We start from the raw sequence: 15,701 nt of genomic DNA, 5'->3' as shown, positions 1-15,701 counted from the left end.
TGCTGTGATGTATGTGGGGTCCCTGCCTTCCACAAAGAATGTATAAAACTGCTGCAAGCCCTGGGCTCGGGGCCTCTCAGCGTCACCAGTTGCTGGGTGCGCGGAGGATGGAGCTAGCTCGCAATAAACGCCTCTTTGCTCCTTATATCAATCTTGGTCTCTGGTGGTCTTTTGGGGATCCTGAATTTGATCATAACAACAGCATCTAGCCTCTGCCCAGGGAGACAAGCCCAGGCGCCCCTATGCAAAGAATTCTTACAACTAATAAGAAGACAGACAATGGGATCTAAAAATGGTAAATGATTTGAATAGATATTCTTTCAAAAATATAAATGGAAAGCAATACAATTGTGAAAAGATGTTCAACATCATTATTCATCAAGGAAAAAACTATAATAAGACATCAATACACATGACAGAATGGCTACACTCAAAGACATAAAGTTACAAATGTTGGCAAGGCTGTAGTGTTTCCATAGTGCTGGTGGGAGTGTAAGATGGTCCTTTGGAAATGTTGTGTTAGTTGCAGCCTCTACAGGATCTAATTTTTTAAATGTTAGGAAATTTTTAAAATGTTAGACAAATGTTATTGAATGATTTGACAATTCCACTCCTATGCATCCTCTTAGAAATGAAAACATATTTCCGTACAAAGACTTGCATACAAATATTCATGGGAGCCTTATCAATAGCCAAAAAAGTGAGAGCAACCCAAATATCCATTGATGGGTAAATGGATAAATAAAATTGGTAGGGCCATAAAATGAAATACTATTCAGCAATAAAAAGCAACCAAAACAACTGTATCCTGTAACAAAGACGAACCTCAAAAGTGTCATGATTATTGGGAGGCTGAAGCAAGAGGATCGCGGAGTTCAAAATCAGCCTTAGCAAGGCCTAAGCAGCTCAGTGAGACCCTGTTTCTGAATAAAATACAAAAAGGGCTGGGGATGCGGCTCAGTGCTTGAGTGCCCCTGAGCTCAATCCCTGGTACCTCCCCATGCCCCACAAAAAGAAAGAAAAAGCCAGATACAGAAAACTACACCATGTCTGATTTGAATGTCCGAGAAAAGAAAACCTATAGAGATGGAAATAATATTCCTGGTTGCCTAGGGTCAGGGGAGAGGAATAGAATTTACTGCAAATAACCATGAGGAATCTGGGGGGTGGGTGCTATGAGAATGTTCTAAGCTAGTGGCAGTTGCACAAACCTGCACATTTACAAAACAAATAAAAAACAACAAAAACCCCCACTGAATTGTACACTTAAAACAGGTGAATTCTACAGCAAGTAAGCCAAACCTCCAGGAAAGCTATTAAAAACTAAAAGTGGGTGCCCCAATAGTTGAGCAGACTCGTTGAAGAGTAAGCCAATGAGCCACATTCTCTTTCTGGAATGCAGGGGAAAGTATAGAAAATGTGAAAGACAAAGATACACTGCGTAAGATGCTTCAGCATTCCACAAACGGGAATTTCAGGAGAGAATAGAAAGTACAAAAATAAGGAAATCAAATAAAAACAAAGAAACAAATTCCCCAGAATGAAAAGACCCAAGACCAGCAGAGGGCCCGGCATCAGCAAGATGGCAGAAGAGGAAGTCTCTGGCTTTAGTTACCCTCACAGGAAGATCAACTAGCAGCTATCCACAGGAAAGACCTGGGCTGTGGGCTGAACCAACCCCTTTGACTAGAGGAAAACACTAGCTGGTTGGGAGGAGCAGTCTCGTGTAGACTCCGGTGCTTCCTCCCCGGGCTGCCTTGGTTCCTTCCAACAGGGGACTCGTGGGCTAAGGTTTCTTCAGTGGGTAAAACAGAGCCCGAGGAGGACATCTAGCTCCCCCAGAATGCTGAGGTGCTTCCAGGGAGGTCATTCCTGTCTTGCCCAGTGGGGGGTTCTGGAGGAATCAACAGGCTAGACCACTGGGGTCATTCAGAAACAGAGGGCGCAGGCATCCCATTTTGGTGACAGCACCAGGTCCTGCCATCAGAGGCACTCCTCTACCAGAAAGCCCTTCAGTGGCTCTGCCCACCTGTAGAGCCACACTTGTGACTGTCCAGGGAGCATGCTCAGCAGTTCTGCCCAGATTAGGTTCCTAGCCAGCAGTCTAGCCCGGCCGGAGCAGGCAGCCAGGCTTGGGACCCGCCTAATTTCAGAAGATAGCCTCTGGGTCCACCCAACTAAGCAGACCAATAACAGCCCCATCCAGCCTCAGAGCACAGCCCATGGCATCACCTGGGCCAGGAGCCAAGCTGGCAACCTGCCTGCATAGGAAGTAGACCAGAGAGCCCCAACACTGACCCTGCACTTTGCCATAACCCAGCCCACAGCCTTTCCTGGGCAGGGAGCCAAGCTGGCAACCTGCCTGCATAGGAAGTAGACCAGAGAAGCCAATCAGTGACCATGTCCAGCCTCAGAACCCAGCCTATGCCCGTGCCTGGACAAGTAAACAAACCAATGACTGTGCCCAACAGCAGAGCACAGCCTCTCGTTCCCCAAACCAAAGAGCACAGACTGTGAACTCGTCCATCCTCAGAGGCCAGCCTGTGAACTGCACAGCAAGAAACCAACCCAGCAACTCCTTCCCAGGTGGGGTGCAGCATGGGCCCCTACCCGAGCCAAGCCTGCATCCCTGTCTGGACGCTGAGCACAGCCTGCAGTCATGCTCTGGCAGGGAGCTCAGCCCATGATCCTGCCCCATTTAGAAGCATGACCTAGAGCCCCACTCAATGACGTAGCCCAGCCTGTGACCACACACAAACGTTGGGCAGAGCTTTCAGCATTGTCTGACCAGGAGGCCTGGAGAGTGACACCATCTGACTAAGGAGCCCATGTAGCAAGCACACGTTGTGGGTTACAGTGAGTGGTGCTCCCCAGACAGGGCTGAGAGTAACCCCAACTGATCTCCGAGCACGGCCAGCTGCCCCAGTGCAAAGGGGAACCCAGCCAAGGATTCCGCCCAGGTGTGAAGCTCTGACTGCGAACACACCTGATTACAGGGCCCAGCCCTGGCCCTTCCCCACACCAGAGCAAAAGCAAACCTACAAAGACCCGAAGAGGTTACTGCTGCCTTAAATGTTCAGGCATTTATGCAAGGGTCTAAGGACATAAGGATCATGAATAATGAGAAAAAAGGACAGCACCTAAGGAAACAAACTCCAGGAATGAACTGACTCACAAAGAATTCAGAATAATCTTCAGTGACCTAAAAGAAGGCACAGAAGGAAAACAATACATGAACAAAATGATAACTTTAACAAAGAAACAGAAGTCATTTTTTTAAAACCCTAGAGCTAAGAATACAGTGACTGAAAAAGAAAATGTCTCAAGAGCTCCAACAGCAGACTCAGTTGAACAAAGGGAATTATCTGAACTTGAAGACGGGTCACTTGAAATCGTCCAGCCACAGGAGGATAAAGAAAAAAATAACAATTTCTCATAAATCCTATTGGACTTATGAAACACCATCAGGTAAAACAATATACACATTATGGGAGGTCCAGAAGGAGAAGAGAGAAAGAGAGAGGGGGAGAGAGAGAAGGGGAGGGAGGGAGGGAGGAAGGGAGAGACAGAGAGAGACATCAATCTCTTTAAAAAAAATAATCATCTCATAATGTATACAAATATCATAGCATCACGAGGTACTCCATAAATATATAATGATTTGTCAACTTAAAACAAATAGTAAATAATGGCTTGAAATTTCCTAAATTTGGGGAAAGAAATGGACATCCAGACTCAAGAGGTCCAAAGGTCTCAAAACAGGAAGAACCCCAAATGTCTACACAGAGAACACTAAAATGGAGCTGTCAAAGTCCGTAGACTTGGGAAGGCAGCAAGGCCAAAGGACCAAAAGGACAACCAAAACTTTAGGGGGCTGGGGGAGGATGGGGTCTCAGTATGTTGCTGGTCTCACCCTCGAAGGCTCCAGTGTGGATCCTCCCACCTCAGACTCCCAAGGGGCTGGCTGGGGATGCGCCTCCCCACCTGGCACAAGCTACCTCGAGACAAGCAAAAATGGAAACAGAACAACCTGGAGCTTAATACAGGATGCAGCAACAGTAATCCTGAGAGAACATTAACAGTTGTAAAAATTTTCAGTAAGACAAAAAAAGAAATCTCAAATGAGCCATCTAACTTTATACCTCAAGGAAGTAAAACAAAGTTCAAAGCAACCAGATGGAAGGGAAAAAAAAATGGAGAATAGACCAGAGATAATTTAAAAACAAACCAACCAGAGTTAGTTCTTTGAGAAGGTAAACACAATTGACATTTAGCTGAAGAAAAAAAAAAGTGAAAGAATTCAAATAATATATGTATAAATAATAGAAGAAACAGTTCACCTGGTACCACAAATATGCAAAGGATCGTGAGACTATCAGGGTTGGGGATGTAGTTCAGTGGAAGAATGCTTGCCTGGCATTTGTTATGCCCTGAGTTTGATCTCTAGCACCACAAAAAAAAAAAAAAAAAGAAAGAAAAGAAACGAAAAGAGAAATACAGCCTATAGTACCTCAAGAACAAAAGAAAATCTGAGTGGACCAATAACAGGTAAGGACATTGAATCTAACTAAAACTCTCCTATCAAAACAAAACAAAAAAACCAAAAAACCAAAACGATGATAACAACGCCAGCAGCCCAGGTCCAGATAGCTCTACTGGAGATTTCTACCAAACTTTTAACATAATACCAATTCTTCTCAAATGCTGAAAAAAAAATAATCAACCTGGGGGACAACACTTCCTAAAAAGATCAGCATTGCTCTAATACCAAACCCAGATAAATACCTCAAGCAAAGAAAACTTCAGGCTAATTCCCTGATGAAAACACTAGCACCAAATTAAAAAGCACACTGAAAGGACCGGTCACCATCAAGAGGCTTCTATTCCAGGAATGCAAGAAATGCAAGGATGGTTCAATATATGCAAATCGATAGATGTGATACCTCACATTACCAGAACGCAGGACAAAGCTCACACCATTATCTCACCAGTGTCAGAAAAAACATTCGATGAGATTCAACAGCCTTTCATGGTAAAAATTCTCAAACATTGGGTATAGTACGAATACATCTCAATATAATAAAGATCATATAGGTCAAGTGCACAACTAGCATCCTCAAGATCAAAAAGCTGAAAACTTTTCCTCTAAGGTAATGAACAAGAAAAGGTGTTCACTCTCACTTACCTCCTCAAAACAGTACTGGAAGTCCTAGCCATAGGAATCAGGCTAGAGAAAGAAAGGAAAGCATGCAAATCAGAAAAGAAGAAGTTAAACTCTCTATTTGTAGATTATGTGACTATATATATATATATATAAAATCCTGGTGACTCCAGAAAAAACCAGTAAGAACTAATAAACAAATTCATAAACTTACAGGATACAAAATCAATATATGAAAATCATACACTAGCAATGAAGTATCTGGAAAGGAAATTAAGAAAGCAATCTCTTTTACAATAGCAAAAAAAGAAATTAAAAATAAAACTCTTAAAAATAAGTTAAACCAAAAAATGAAAGATTTGTCCTGAAGTCTATGATTGAAAAAAGAAGCTGAAGAAGACAGAAATAAATAAATAAATAATGCTGCGTTCATGGTTGGAAGAATAAATATTGCTAACATGTCCATACTACCCCAAGTGATCTACAGATTCAAAGCAATCCCAATAAAAATTCCAATGGCATTTTGTAGAAATAGAAAAACAATTCCAAGATTTGTAATGGAAACACAGAAGAGAGCAAAAACCAAAGTAATCTTGAGAAAGAGCCAAGCTGGAGACACCACATCCCCTGATCTCAGACGGTATCACAAAGCTATGGTGATCAAAAAGCATGTTTCTGGCCTAAAACCAGGGACATAGACCAGAGGAACACAGCTGAGAGCCTAGAGATAGTGGCACCAGAGATAGTGCCAGAAATGTGCAGTCAGATAATACTGACAACATTGCCTCAAACACACTTCGGGGAAAGATAATCTGCTCCACAAATGGTGCTGATAAAACCGGATATCCACAGGGGGAAAAAAGAGAGAAAGAAACTGGACTTTTATCTTCTACCACTCACAAAAATTAACTCAAAATGGATTAAAATCATGAATGTAAGACCTGAAGGCACAAGAATCCTAGAAGAAAATATAGAAAAGCAGCTCCTTGGCATGGGTCTTAGCAATGAGATTTTTGGGTAAGACACCAAAAGCATAAGCAACAAAAGAAAAAATAAAGAAAAATTACACCAAACTGGAACCTTCCACACAGCAAAGGAAACAAGATGAAAAAGCAACCTACAGAAAGGGAGAAAGTGTTGCAAACCCTGTGTCTGGTAAAGGGTGAATATTGAAAGTATAGAAGGACCTCATACAATAGAACAATAGAACAAATTATCACATTTGAAAGTTTGCAAAGAACCTGAAGAGGCATTTTCCCAAGAAGATATACAAATGGCCAACAGCTTGACATCGGTAAACAGGGACTCAAACCACAGTGTGGTGCCGCCTCACACCTGTTAGGACCGCTAGTGGCTAGTGTCAAAAAGACAAGAGGTAAGAAGTGTTGGCAAGGATTTGAAGAAGGGGGAGCCCTTGTTCACTGTTGGTGGGAATGTAAATTCATGTAGCCATCATGGAAAGCATGAATGGAGTTTCCCATAAAAATTAGAAATAAAACTACCATATGACTCAGCAACCAACCCATCCATATTTGGATATATATGCAAAGGAAGTCAAATCTGCATGTTAAAGGGATTCCTGGACGCCTATGTTCACTGCAGCATGACTCACAACAGTGACAACATAGGAAGGAAACACCTTAAGTTTCCATTGACAAATGGATTTAAAAAATTTTATATATATATATATATTTGGAAAAAATGTAGATCAAAGGAAATGCAATCAATCCAAAGACATGTAAGAATTAGTGTGAGAGAGGAACAGAAATTCATGTATAAACCAAATAAAAGATAAGAGCAAGAATAAATACAGAGACTACAGTGATCAAAATAATTGTTAGTGGAATAACTTGGTTTGTACAATGCAGAGCTACCTCAGTTGGCTAGGATACACAATTCAGCTATATTCTATTTATAATAGACACACACCCCAAAAAACCAACTCAGGATTAAAAATGAAGAAATTAAAAAAGATATACCAGGCAAATGCAAAGTGAAGGAGGGTTTGCAGCAAAACTAACACCGCAAACACAAAGCATTTAGGTTGAAAGAGTTACGGACACCACAGAAGCTAACTCTGAGTAGAAGTTTCCCACAAAAATTAAAAATAAAACTCTTCCAGATAAAGTAGCAGAAATCATGATCTGTAAGAAACTGATTAAGAATATTGAAAGGAAATTCTAACAGTGGTGCAGGAAGAGTCAAAAACTCACAATTGCAGTATAAAAGGTTAACACGGAGTTGTTAGAAATTGGCCAACCTAGTGAGCTAAAATCAAATCAAATCAAGAAAGATTTGAAAATAATCATGAGCACTCTGGATTAAATAGATGGGTACGACAGAGCTCACAATATGTTGAAGCACATTTAAAAATATCTGACATCTTTCAGATGTCAAAAGGGGCTTCCCCTACTTCCTCCACAAGTTCCATAATTAGGCAGATGAACAGGATTTAACAACAACAAACTTATTACGTATTTAACACAGAGCCACACGCATTCGGAATGAGACTCAGAGAAGGTCAAGAAGGTTGAACCTTACAAAGAGCTGCACAGGAGGACAGGCGCTCAGGCCTCTGGGAGAGGGGGAACAACCCATGGAGAGTTGAGGGAAGGATCCTGTTATACAAATAAATTCTCCCAGGCAACAGCCACCTGTGCTCATCTCTGCTGGGCCAGGCGTCAGACCCCCAATCTCTCCTTCCTGGGAAAAGATCTTTCTGGGCAGAAAGGGGGACATCAGATGGAGGAGCCCAGAACTGCATCTGCTGTTTATTGGTGCAGATGGGGGTCAGTTCCATTATATAAAAGAGAGAAGTTTTGGAGGAGTACCTGTGTCTGCAGTGTCTCTGAATAAGCAACTTGAAATAGGACAAATAAGTACATTTCAGGGTGTCATACCATGGGGTTCCACAGAGTGCTCACTCTGCTTTACCCCACTCTTCTCAGTGCTTGATACATGGTTTATCTCATTTCTCCCCCATACTTCCTTTATGAAATGGGTACCACTCTTTTGTATTGCTGGAAATTGACCCCAGGGCCTTGCACATGCTCACCACGTGCTCTACCACTGTCACCCCCAGTTTACAGGTATGACCCAGGCTGGCCCGGCTCCACATCTGGGAGGTGGCAGAGCTAGGACTCAGATGTCCTACTTGGCCAACTCTCTACCACCTCCTCCCTGTCTCCTGTCTGGCATTATTTGCCATGCTGTTAATCATTACACTATATACCTTTCAAACACGGAGAAGCCTCAACAATGACCATCCATCAGGCCACAAAAGAAATAGGAATAGACCTTCAAAACCAGAAATCCTAAGGAACACATTTTCTAACCACAGTGTGATAAATAATGAAAAGTCAAAAGGAGAACTCGAAGAGGCATTAAAGTTTCCTTCCAAACATTTCTTAGGCTAAAGAACAAATCAAACAAGAAATAACAACTGGTCAAGAAATTAACGCCAATGAAGGCAGTGCATATAAATCAGACATTTCCAAAGTGGCACAGAGATGAACACTCATAGCCTAAAATGTGTGCTTTAGAAAACAAGGTACATTTACAAGAAAATTAAGTTTTCAACGAAGTCATTAATAGGAAATAAAAACAAGGTAATCTTCCAACAAGTCTGAAGTAAGGAATTAGGAAAGAAAATAAGTAGAGAAATATAATAATGAAAAGCATAATTTAATTAAATCTCAAACAAACAAAGAGTAGTAAATCTATAAAAACAAAATGTGGCTCATTGAAAAGACCCACCAAATGGCAAGACTGGTCAAGAGAACAAAAGAAAAGATAAACCGTGGTAAGAATAAGGAAGAGGATTTTTCTCCAGAGAAGGGCAAGATCAAAACATTTTGAAAGAAATTCTTTACAGGGCTGGGACTGTAGCTCAGTGGCAGAGCGCTGGCCTAGCATGCATGAGGCGCTGGGTTTGATCCTCAGCACCACATAAAAATAAACAAAATAAAGACATTCTGTCCATTTACAACTACAAAAAAAATTTTAAAAAGGAATTATTTTACAACTTCCTACCAAGAAGTATGACAATCTAGGAAAAATGTCACCTTTGAGGAAAATGAAAACAGATCTAAGAATCAACCCTGGAAGTAAATATAATTAAAAACAAAAGAGGAAATGCATAAAATACTTCCAAACCTGTCTGATCCTGACCTCTCCTCACACCACACAGTTTCCCACAATTTTAGGGACAATTGCCAGCACCCCAGCATGTCTGAATTGAATAAATCATTCTAAACCTTTTAAAATTTTTTCAGATGGCCCCAAATCATTTCATGAAGCGACTTTAGTTCTGCTATCAAAACCAGACAAATAAAAAATAAGAAGCAAAATTTTTAATCCCAAGCTACTAAGAAATACATCTGGTTAAATCCCACAACAAAGTAACCATAAATCCAATTCAGGAATGGGTAAAAAATGTAGTGTGATGTGACCAAGTATGTATTCGCTCAGGAATTATGAGACAGGTCACATTTGAAATCCTGTCCATGCTTTCGGATAAGACTGGCAGATTAAACACAACTATATTTACCAGATACAACCTAGAAACTCAGAGAGATCCTTAACTTAGAGAGATCCTGTCTCAAAAAACAAAACCAAAAACAAACAAACAAACAAAAAAAAAACTCAAATAAAAATGGCTGGGGGTACAGCTCAATAGTGGAGCACCCCTGGGTTCAATTCCAATGACCCCAATTCTACACAAATAGAAAGAAAGAAAATGTAGTGTCTATACACACAATGGAATATTACTTAGTTTTTTAAAGAAAGAAATTGCATCATTTGCAACAGCATAGATGAAGCAAAAGGATATTGTTTTAAGTGAAATAAGTCAGGTACAGAAAGAAAAATACTGTATGATCTCACTTATGCATGTGTGGAAACTAAAGTGGGTCTCAAAGAAGCAAAGTAGTGAAAGCTGCCAGATGCTAAGGGCTGGCAGGGGGTAGGAAAGAGGGAACATGGATCAAAAGGTACTAAGTTTGAAAAATAAGTTCTGATGAGCTTTTGTACAGTATGGGAATTATAGTGAATAAAAATGTATTGTTTTTTTTGTTTTGTTTTGTTTTTTTCAAATTTACAAAAATAATGCCCCGGTTCAGAGGCGGGCTTTAGGCAATGACTGGGTCACCAGGGCTCCAAGATGGTCAGTGGATTTATCCATAGCTGAATGCACCACTAGGCGGCGGGACCTCGTTGGAGGAAGAGGGTCATTGGGGGACATGAGCTAGGAGGGTTTATCTTGTATTTCTAGTTGTTGGTGGTGGTGGTAGTGTTTTTGCCACACTGGGGACTGAAGCCAGGGCTCTGCACATGCTAGGCCAGTGCTCTACCACTGAGCTACACTGCCAGTTTCTTGAAAGGCATTCTTAAATAAGGCACAAAGGGGAAAATAAAATAATAATGATCGACATTATTATTAAATAATAATAATCGACAAACTTGAGTTTATAACACAAACCTTTTGAATGTAATTTTGGGTAATGATGGAAGAGCAAAAGCAGAATACAGAATCACCCTTACTTAGTATATCTGTATAAGATAATCTAGCCAAAAATTCATCAAGGGGTTGGATGATCAAAGGCAGGTCGAAAGCACAATCTAGAACAACTAGAAAACTAAATCAAAATAATTTTTATTTCTATTTTTTAAAGGCATTAGAGAGATAGAGAAACAATCCAGACCAAGGGACTGAGATTTCAGAGGCAAAACTTCTCAGAGACAGCTGAGGAGCGGCTGCTGTTCTTTACCGCCTTCTGTACCTGGGGCATCTGTTCATTGTGGGAAGGGAGCTGAGTAGCTGGGTAGCTGGACGTGGCCAAGGTTGAGCGCGCTGGGGACAGGAAAAACAGAAGAGTCTGGTGATGGTGCAGGCGTGGAGACTGGAGGAGCCTCACACACACTGCCAGGTGCCCCTCCAGGTATCTGGAGAAGTTATTCAGAGCAAAAGGCTAGAAATTATATCAAGTGCCCCTGAAAAGCAAAGTAGAATTTCCTGCCAGCCTACCACACTAAAAAGGCAAAAACTGTCATGGTGAGGGACAGAGGACATGGAGAGGGAGTCAAGAGCCCTGGAGGGAACATGGATCTAGTCATGAAATCTGTAGTTTGTTGGTCCTCTGAGGGCAGGGTACTTGTCACGTCTGGACACAGCCAGAGGCTGAGAATCTGGGCTTGGCTTGGCCAGGGGACTCCCACCTCCCACCAGAAAGCAGAAACCAACACTGTATTTGATGGTCTTACGGGGCTGGACTGCCAAATCATAGTCTTCAAGGAATCAAACAACTTGGTTTCCCGTTGAGAACTTTTCTCGGTTCTAAAGCTGCATGAAGCAAGAGACTAAAAATATAACAAAATCTTTGAAGAGCAGAGAAGACTTAACTGCCCAGTCTCTCTACTGAAATTCCTGAAGATTCTTACCTACAATCAGAGAAAACTAAAGGTATATTAACTTTCATTAAAAAATGCAAACTAATCTTGACTCATTTCATGCCCTGATTTGCTTAAAGTAATCAGACCATTACTTTAGCTGCCTAGCATAGAAAAGGGGAAATTATTCTCACATGGAGGATAACATCTAGAGACTCTATGTCTTTTACACATAATGTCTGACATTCAGTAAAACATTAATAGTCACATCAAAACATACGACTACAAGACCAAAGAGAAAAATAATGGAATCATATACAGAGATGAAATGGAGATTGGAGTTAACACACACCCAGAGATAAAAATGTTCAAGAAAATGGATAAAAAGATGGAGAAAATATATGGTCAGAAAATTCCAACAGAGAATTGAACTCTACAAAAATAAATCAAATGGACATTGCAGACCAGAAAAGCACAATTTCTTAAACTAAACTTAATAGAAGGATTTAGCAGAAGACCGAATACAGAATAAAACCAAAATTAGTGAAGTAACAAATTGCAAGGCAGATCAATACAAAATACCCAACTAAAATTTAAGAATGGAAAAATTTATAAAGGAGTACAAGAGACATGTGAGACACAGTCTAAATGTCTAACATGACTTGCACTTTGAGTCCTAGTAAAAGAGAAGAGGAAATAGACGGAAAGAAGAAACATTTAAAGAGATGACTGGGGATTTTTCAGAAGAAAGAAATCAAGTCATCAACTTAAGAAACTCTGAAAACTCCAAATGGGAAAAATAAAGAAAAAGAAATCTGGACACATCACAGTAAACCCGAAAGAGAAGAATCTTAGAGGCAGTCAGAGAAAAACTTCTTAAGTTGCCACCAATCCTCAAATCATAAGCTTTGAAAAACAAGCCAATTAATCAATTAATCAATGACCTTGATTCTGGTGAAGGACTAAACCAACCTAAGCCCCCCGACTCATGCTGAAAAAACACTTTAAAAAGCTGTTATAAAGGTAAATGTTACGAAGTCCCTGAACGGATGAAGACATGGCAAGGACTTTACCAGGAAAAATTAAACAGATAGAAGAAACCTAGGGGGTGCCCAAGTGCAGAAGCCACTTTTGAAGTGAAGATCTTGGTGGCTTCCAGAGAATCAGATCTTGGGTTTGGTAGCCTGAGGGTGAGGGGTTCAGAAATGAAGTCCGGTCATTACTATGTTATGTGGATGTATCAGTCAGGGTCTCCAGAGAAACAGAATCAGCAGGAAGTATACTTATAAAAAGGGGACTTATGAGATTGACTTACACAGCCAGAAGCTGGATAGTCCACCGTGGCCGTCTGCACGCTGGAGAGCTGGGAGAACCAGTAACCGCGCAGTCCAAGGGGCTGAAGCCCCAGAACAAGAGGGATCAAGGGTGCTACCCTAGTCTGAGACCTAAGGCTTTGGAAACTCCCTGGAGAATCACTGGCAGAGTCCACTTTGGAAGAGTGAAGAATCGAGAGAGTCCGATATCCTCAGACAATTGAAGCGGCAATCAAGAGCCTGTTCAAGAAGAATCGAGCTTCCATCTGCTGCTGCTTCCTTGTCCTTCCAACTTTTATTCCATCCAAGCCATCATCCTATTGGACAGTACTGCCTATGCTTAGGGAGGGTCTCCATTTCAGTTGGCTATCCCACATGCCAATCATTCCTAAACACATCCTCATTGACACACCCAGAAGCCTCTTAATCATGGGCATGTCTTAATACAATCAAGTTAACAATTCAAAATGACCACTACAGTGCATATGTGATCACATGACCTGTGTAACTCTGCATCGGGTACAATAAGATAGATGAGAAGTTAAACTCCACTGATGTGTGATATGCCAAAATGCATTCTATTGTCATGTATAACTAATTAGAACAAATAAAAATATAAAGAAAAAGGAAATGAGGCCCAGAGACCACACAGGGAGCAGGCTCTAATGGCTGGCTCCATTCCACAGGCTCAAGGTGAGGCTGAACATCATGGAGGAAGAGTGTGGCAGAGGGAAGTAGCTCACTTGATGATCAAGAAGCAGAGATAGAGGGAGCCTCCACTTGCCAGATACAAATTTATACCCCAAAGCCACACCCCTGCTGCGCACCTCCTCCAGTCATACCCAACCTGCCTCAGTTACTACTCAGTTACTCTCATCAGGGGACTAAGCCACTGATTCTGATGATCCAATCATTCCTCCTCTTAACCTTCCTGCGTTGTCTCAAACATGAGCTTTTGGGGGTACACCTCACATCCAAACCACAGCAGGAGGAAATGGTGACTGTATGGCAGAGATGTCTGGCAAATACCACCTCAGCGTCAAGATTTTTTTTTTTTAACCGAGTACTGAGGATCAAACCCAGGGCCTTGCATATGTTAGGTGAATATAAATTTGTTATTTGTTATGGTTTGAATCTGAAATGTCCCTCAAAATCTTATGTTGAAACCATGGTCCCCAATGCAGCCAGGTTCAGAGGAGTTTGAGCAATAACATGATCTTGAGGGCTCTGACCTCATCAGTGGGTTAATCCATTTCATTGATAGCTGAACCGATTACTAGGAGGTAGGTCTTGGTTGGAGGAAGTAGATCACTAGGGATGTGCCTTTCAGGGCATATTCCCAGCCCCTTCACCTCTCTCTCTCTCTCTCTCTCTCTCTCTCTCTCTCTCTCTCTCTCTCTCTCTCTCTTTGCTTCCTGGCTTAGCAGCTTCCTCCTCCACATCTTCTGCCAGGATGTTCTACCTCATCTCAGGCCCACCCAAAGGAATGGAACTGGTTCACCATGAACTTAATCCTCTGAAACCAGGAGTCATATAAACCTTTTTTCCTCTAAGTTGTTCTTGTTAAGTATTTTGGTTACAATGACAAAAAGTTGACTCACACAATTTTTAAAGAATAATACCCATAGACCATATTCCTGAGATTGGAGACCCAACATTATAAACATATCAATTCTTTTCAAGTAAACTCAGGTCAATGGAATCCCCACAAGATTTTGATAAGCTGAATCAGAAAGGCAAAGACCCGAAACACTTTGGAAGAAGAGAAGATTTACTCTACCAAGTATTGGAAGTTATGGGGAAGCTGGCATCGCTGTGACCAGGTGGGGCTGGCACAGGAGGGGCCATGACAGGCCAAAGAAAGGGAGGAGAGGACACATAAACACACCTGCTAGTCAGCATTCACATCACTGTGACCAAAATACTTGACAATAACAGCATAACAACATAGAGGAGGAAAAGTTTACTTGGAGATCAGAGTTTCAGAGGTCTCAGTCTGTGGATTGCTGACTCCATTGCTCTGGGCCCCAGGCCAGGCAGTACATCGGCAGAAGGGACAGAAAATCATGGTGGGAACAGGAAGCAGAGAGGTGGGGGGAAGGGACCACAGGAAGAACAATCCTTCCAGAGCCTGCCCCCAGTGACCCACCTCCTCTAGTTATATTGCCACCCAGTCATCAACACTAGGATGGACTGTTGAGGTTAGAGTTCTCATAATCTAATTATTTTACCTCTCAATATCCCTGCAGTCACAGAGGCTTTTAGGGGACACTTCATATCCACACCATAACAGTCCACCACAGCCCCCCAAAGTGCATATCCATATCACACTGCAAAATGCGTTTAGTCCATCTCTAAGAGTACAGAGACTTAGCAGTTCCAGTGTTTCCCAGAAGTCCAAGTCCAAGGTCCCACCTGAGACTCAAGGCAAATTCTCCGTTGTGAGCCCGTGTGAAAGTCAAAAGCAAGTTGCATAATCCAATGTCCAGTGGCATGAAGTAAACATCACCATTCCAAAAGGGAGGAATAGAGGCATAGGAAGAAGAAATGAGGCCAAAGCAAGACCAAAATCCAGATGGAGAAACAGGTCCCCTAATTCCATCCATAATTCCTTGAACAGCACCTAGGACACTTGGCTTTGAGATGCTATTTCCAAAAGGTGTGGGCAAGCCAGTGGTGTATGCCTGTGATCCCAGTGGCTCTGGAGGCTAAGGCAGGAGGATTGTAAGTACAAAGTTAGCCTCAGAACTTAGTGAGGCCCTAAGCAACTTGGAGAGACCTTGTCTCTAAATAAAATATAAAAAGGGCTGGGGATATGGCTCAGTGGTTAAGCGTCCTGG

At 41.7% G+C, this 15,701-nt stretch overlaps 1 protein-coding gene across 17 annotated transcripts in view; it reads right to left on the bottom strand.

Moving 5' to 3' along the window:
- The window catches only part of Sp100 (SP100 nuclear antigen), a 98,305-nt gene that overhangs the window by 73,695 nt on the left and 8,909 nt on the right, over positions 1-15,701 (bottom strand). For 16 of the 17 annotated variants that reach the window (XR_013424372.1, XM_040268131.2, XM_078018181.1 and 13 more), the window contains exon 2: positions 5,186-5,227. The exons of the other annotated variant lie outside the window; for it this stretch is intronic. Coding sequence is in view for 15 of the 16 variants with exons in the window: in XM_040268131.2 (XP_040124065.2) it covers positions 5,186-5,227 (42 nt within the window). In the remaining variant the exon portion in view is untranslated. The remainder of the gene's footprint in view (positions 1-5,185; positions 5,228-15,701) is intronic. 17 annotated transcript variants of the gene reach the window in all.

The sequence above is a fragment of the Ictidomys tridecemlineatus genome, chromosome 7, assembly GCF_052094955.1.
Source record: "Ictidomys tridecemlineatus isolate mIctTri1 chromosome 7, mIctTri1.hap1, whole genome shotgun sequence".
Lineage (NCBI taxonomy): Eukaryota > Metazoa > Chordata > Mammalia > Rodentia > Sciuridae > Ictidomys > Ictidomys tridecemlineatus.
Note: the sequence above shows the minus strand (reverse complement) of the source record. Positions and strands in the feature narration are given on the sequence as shown.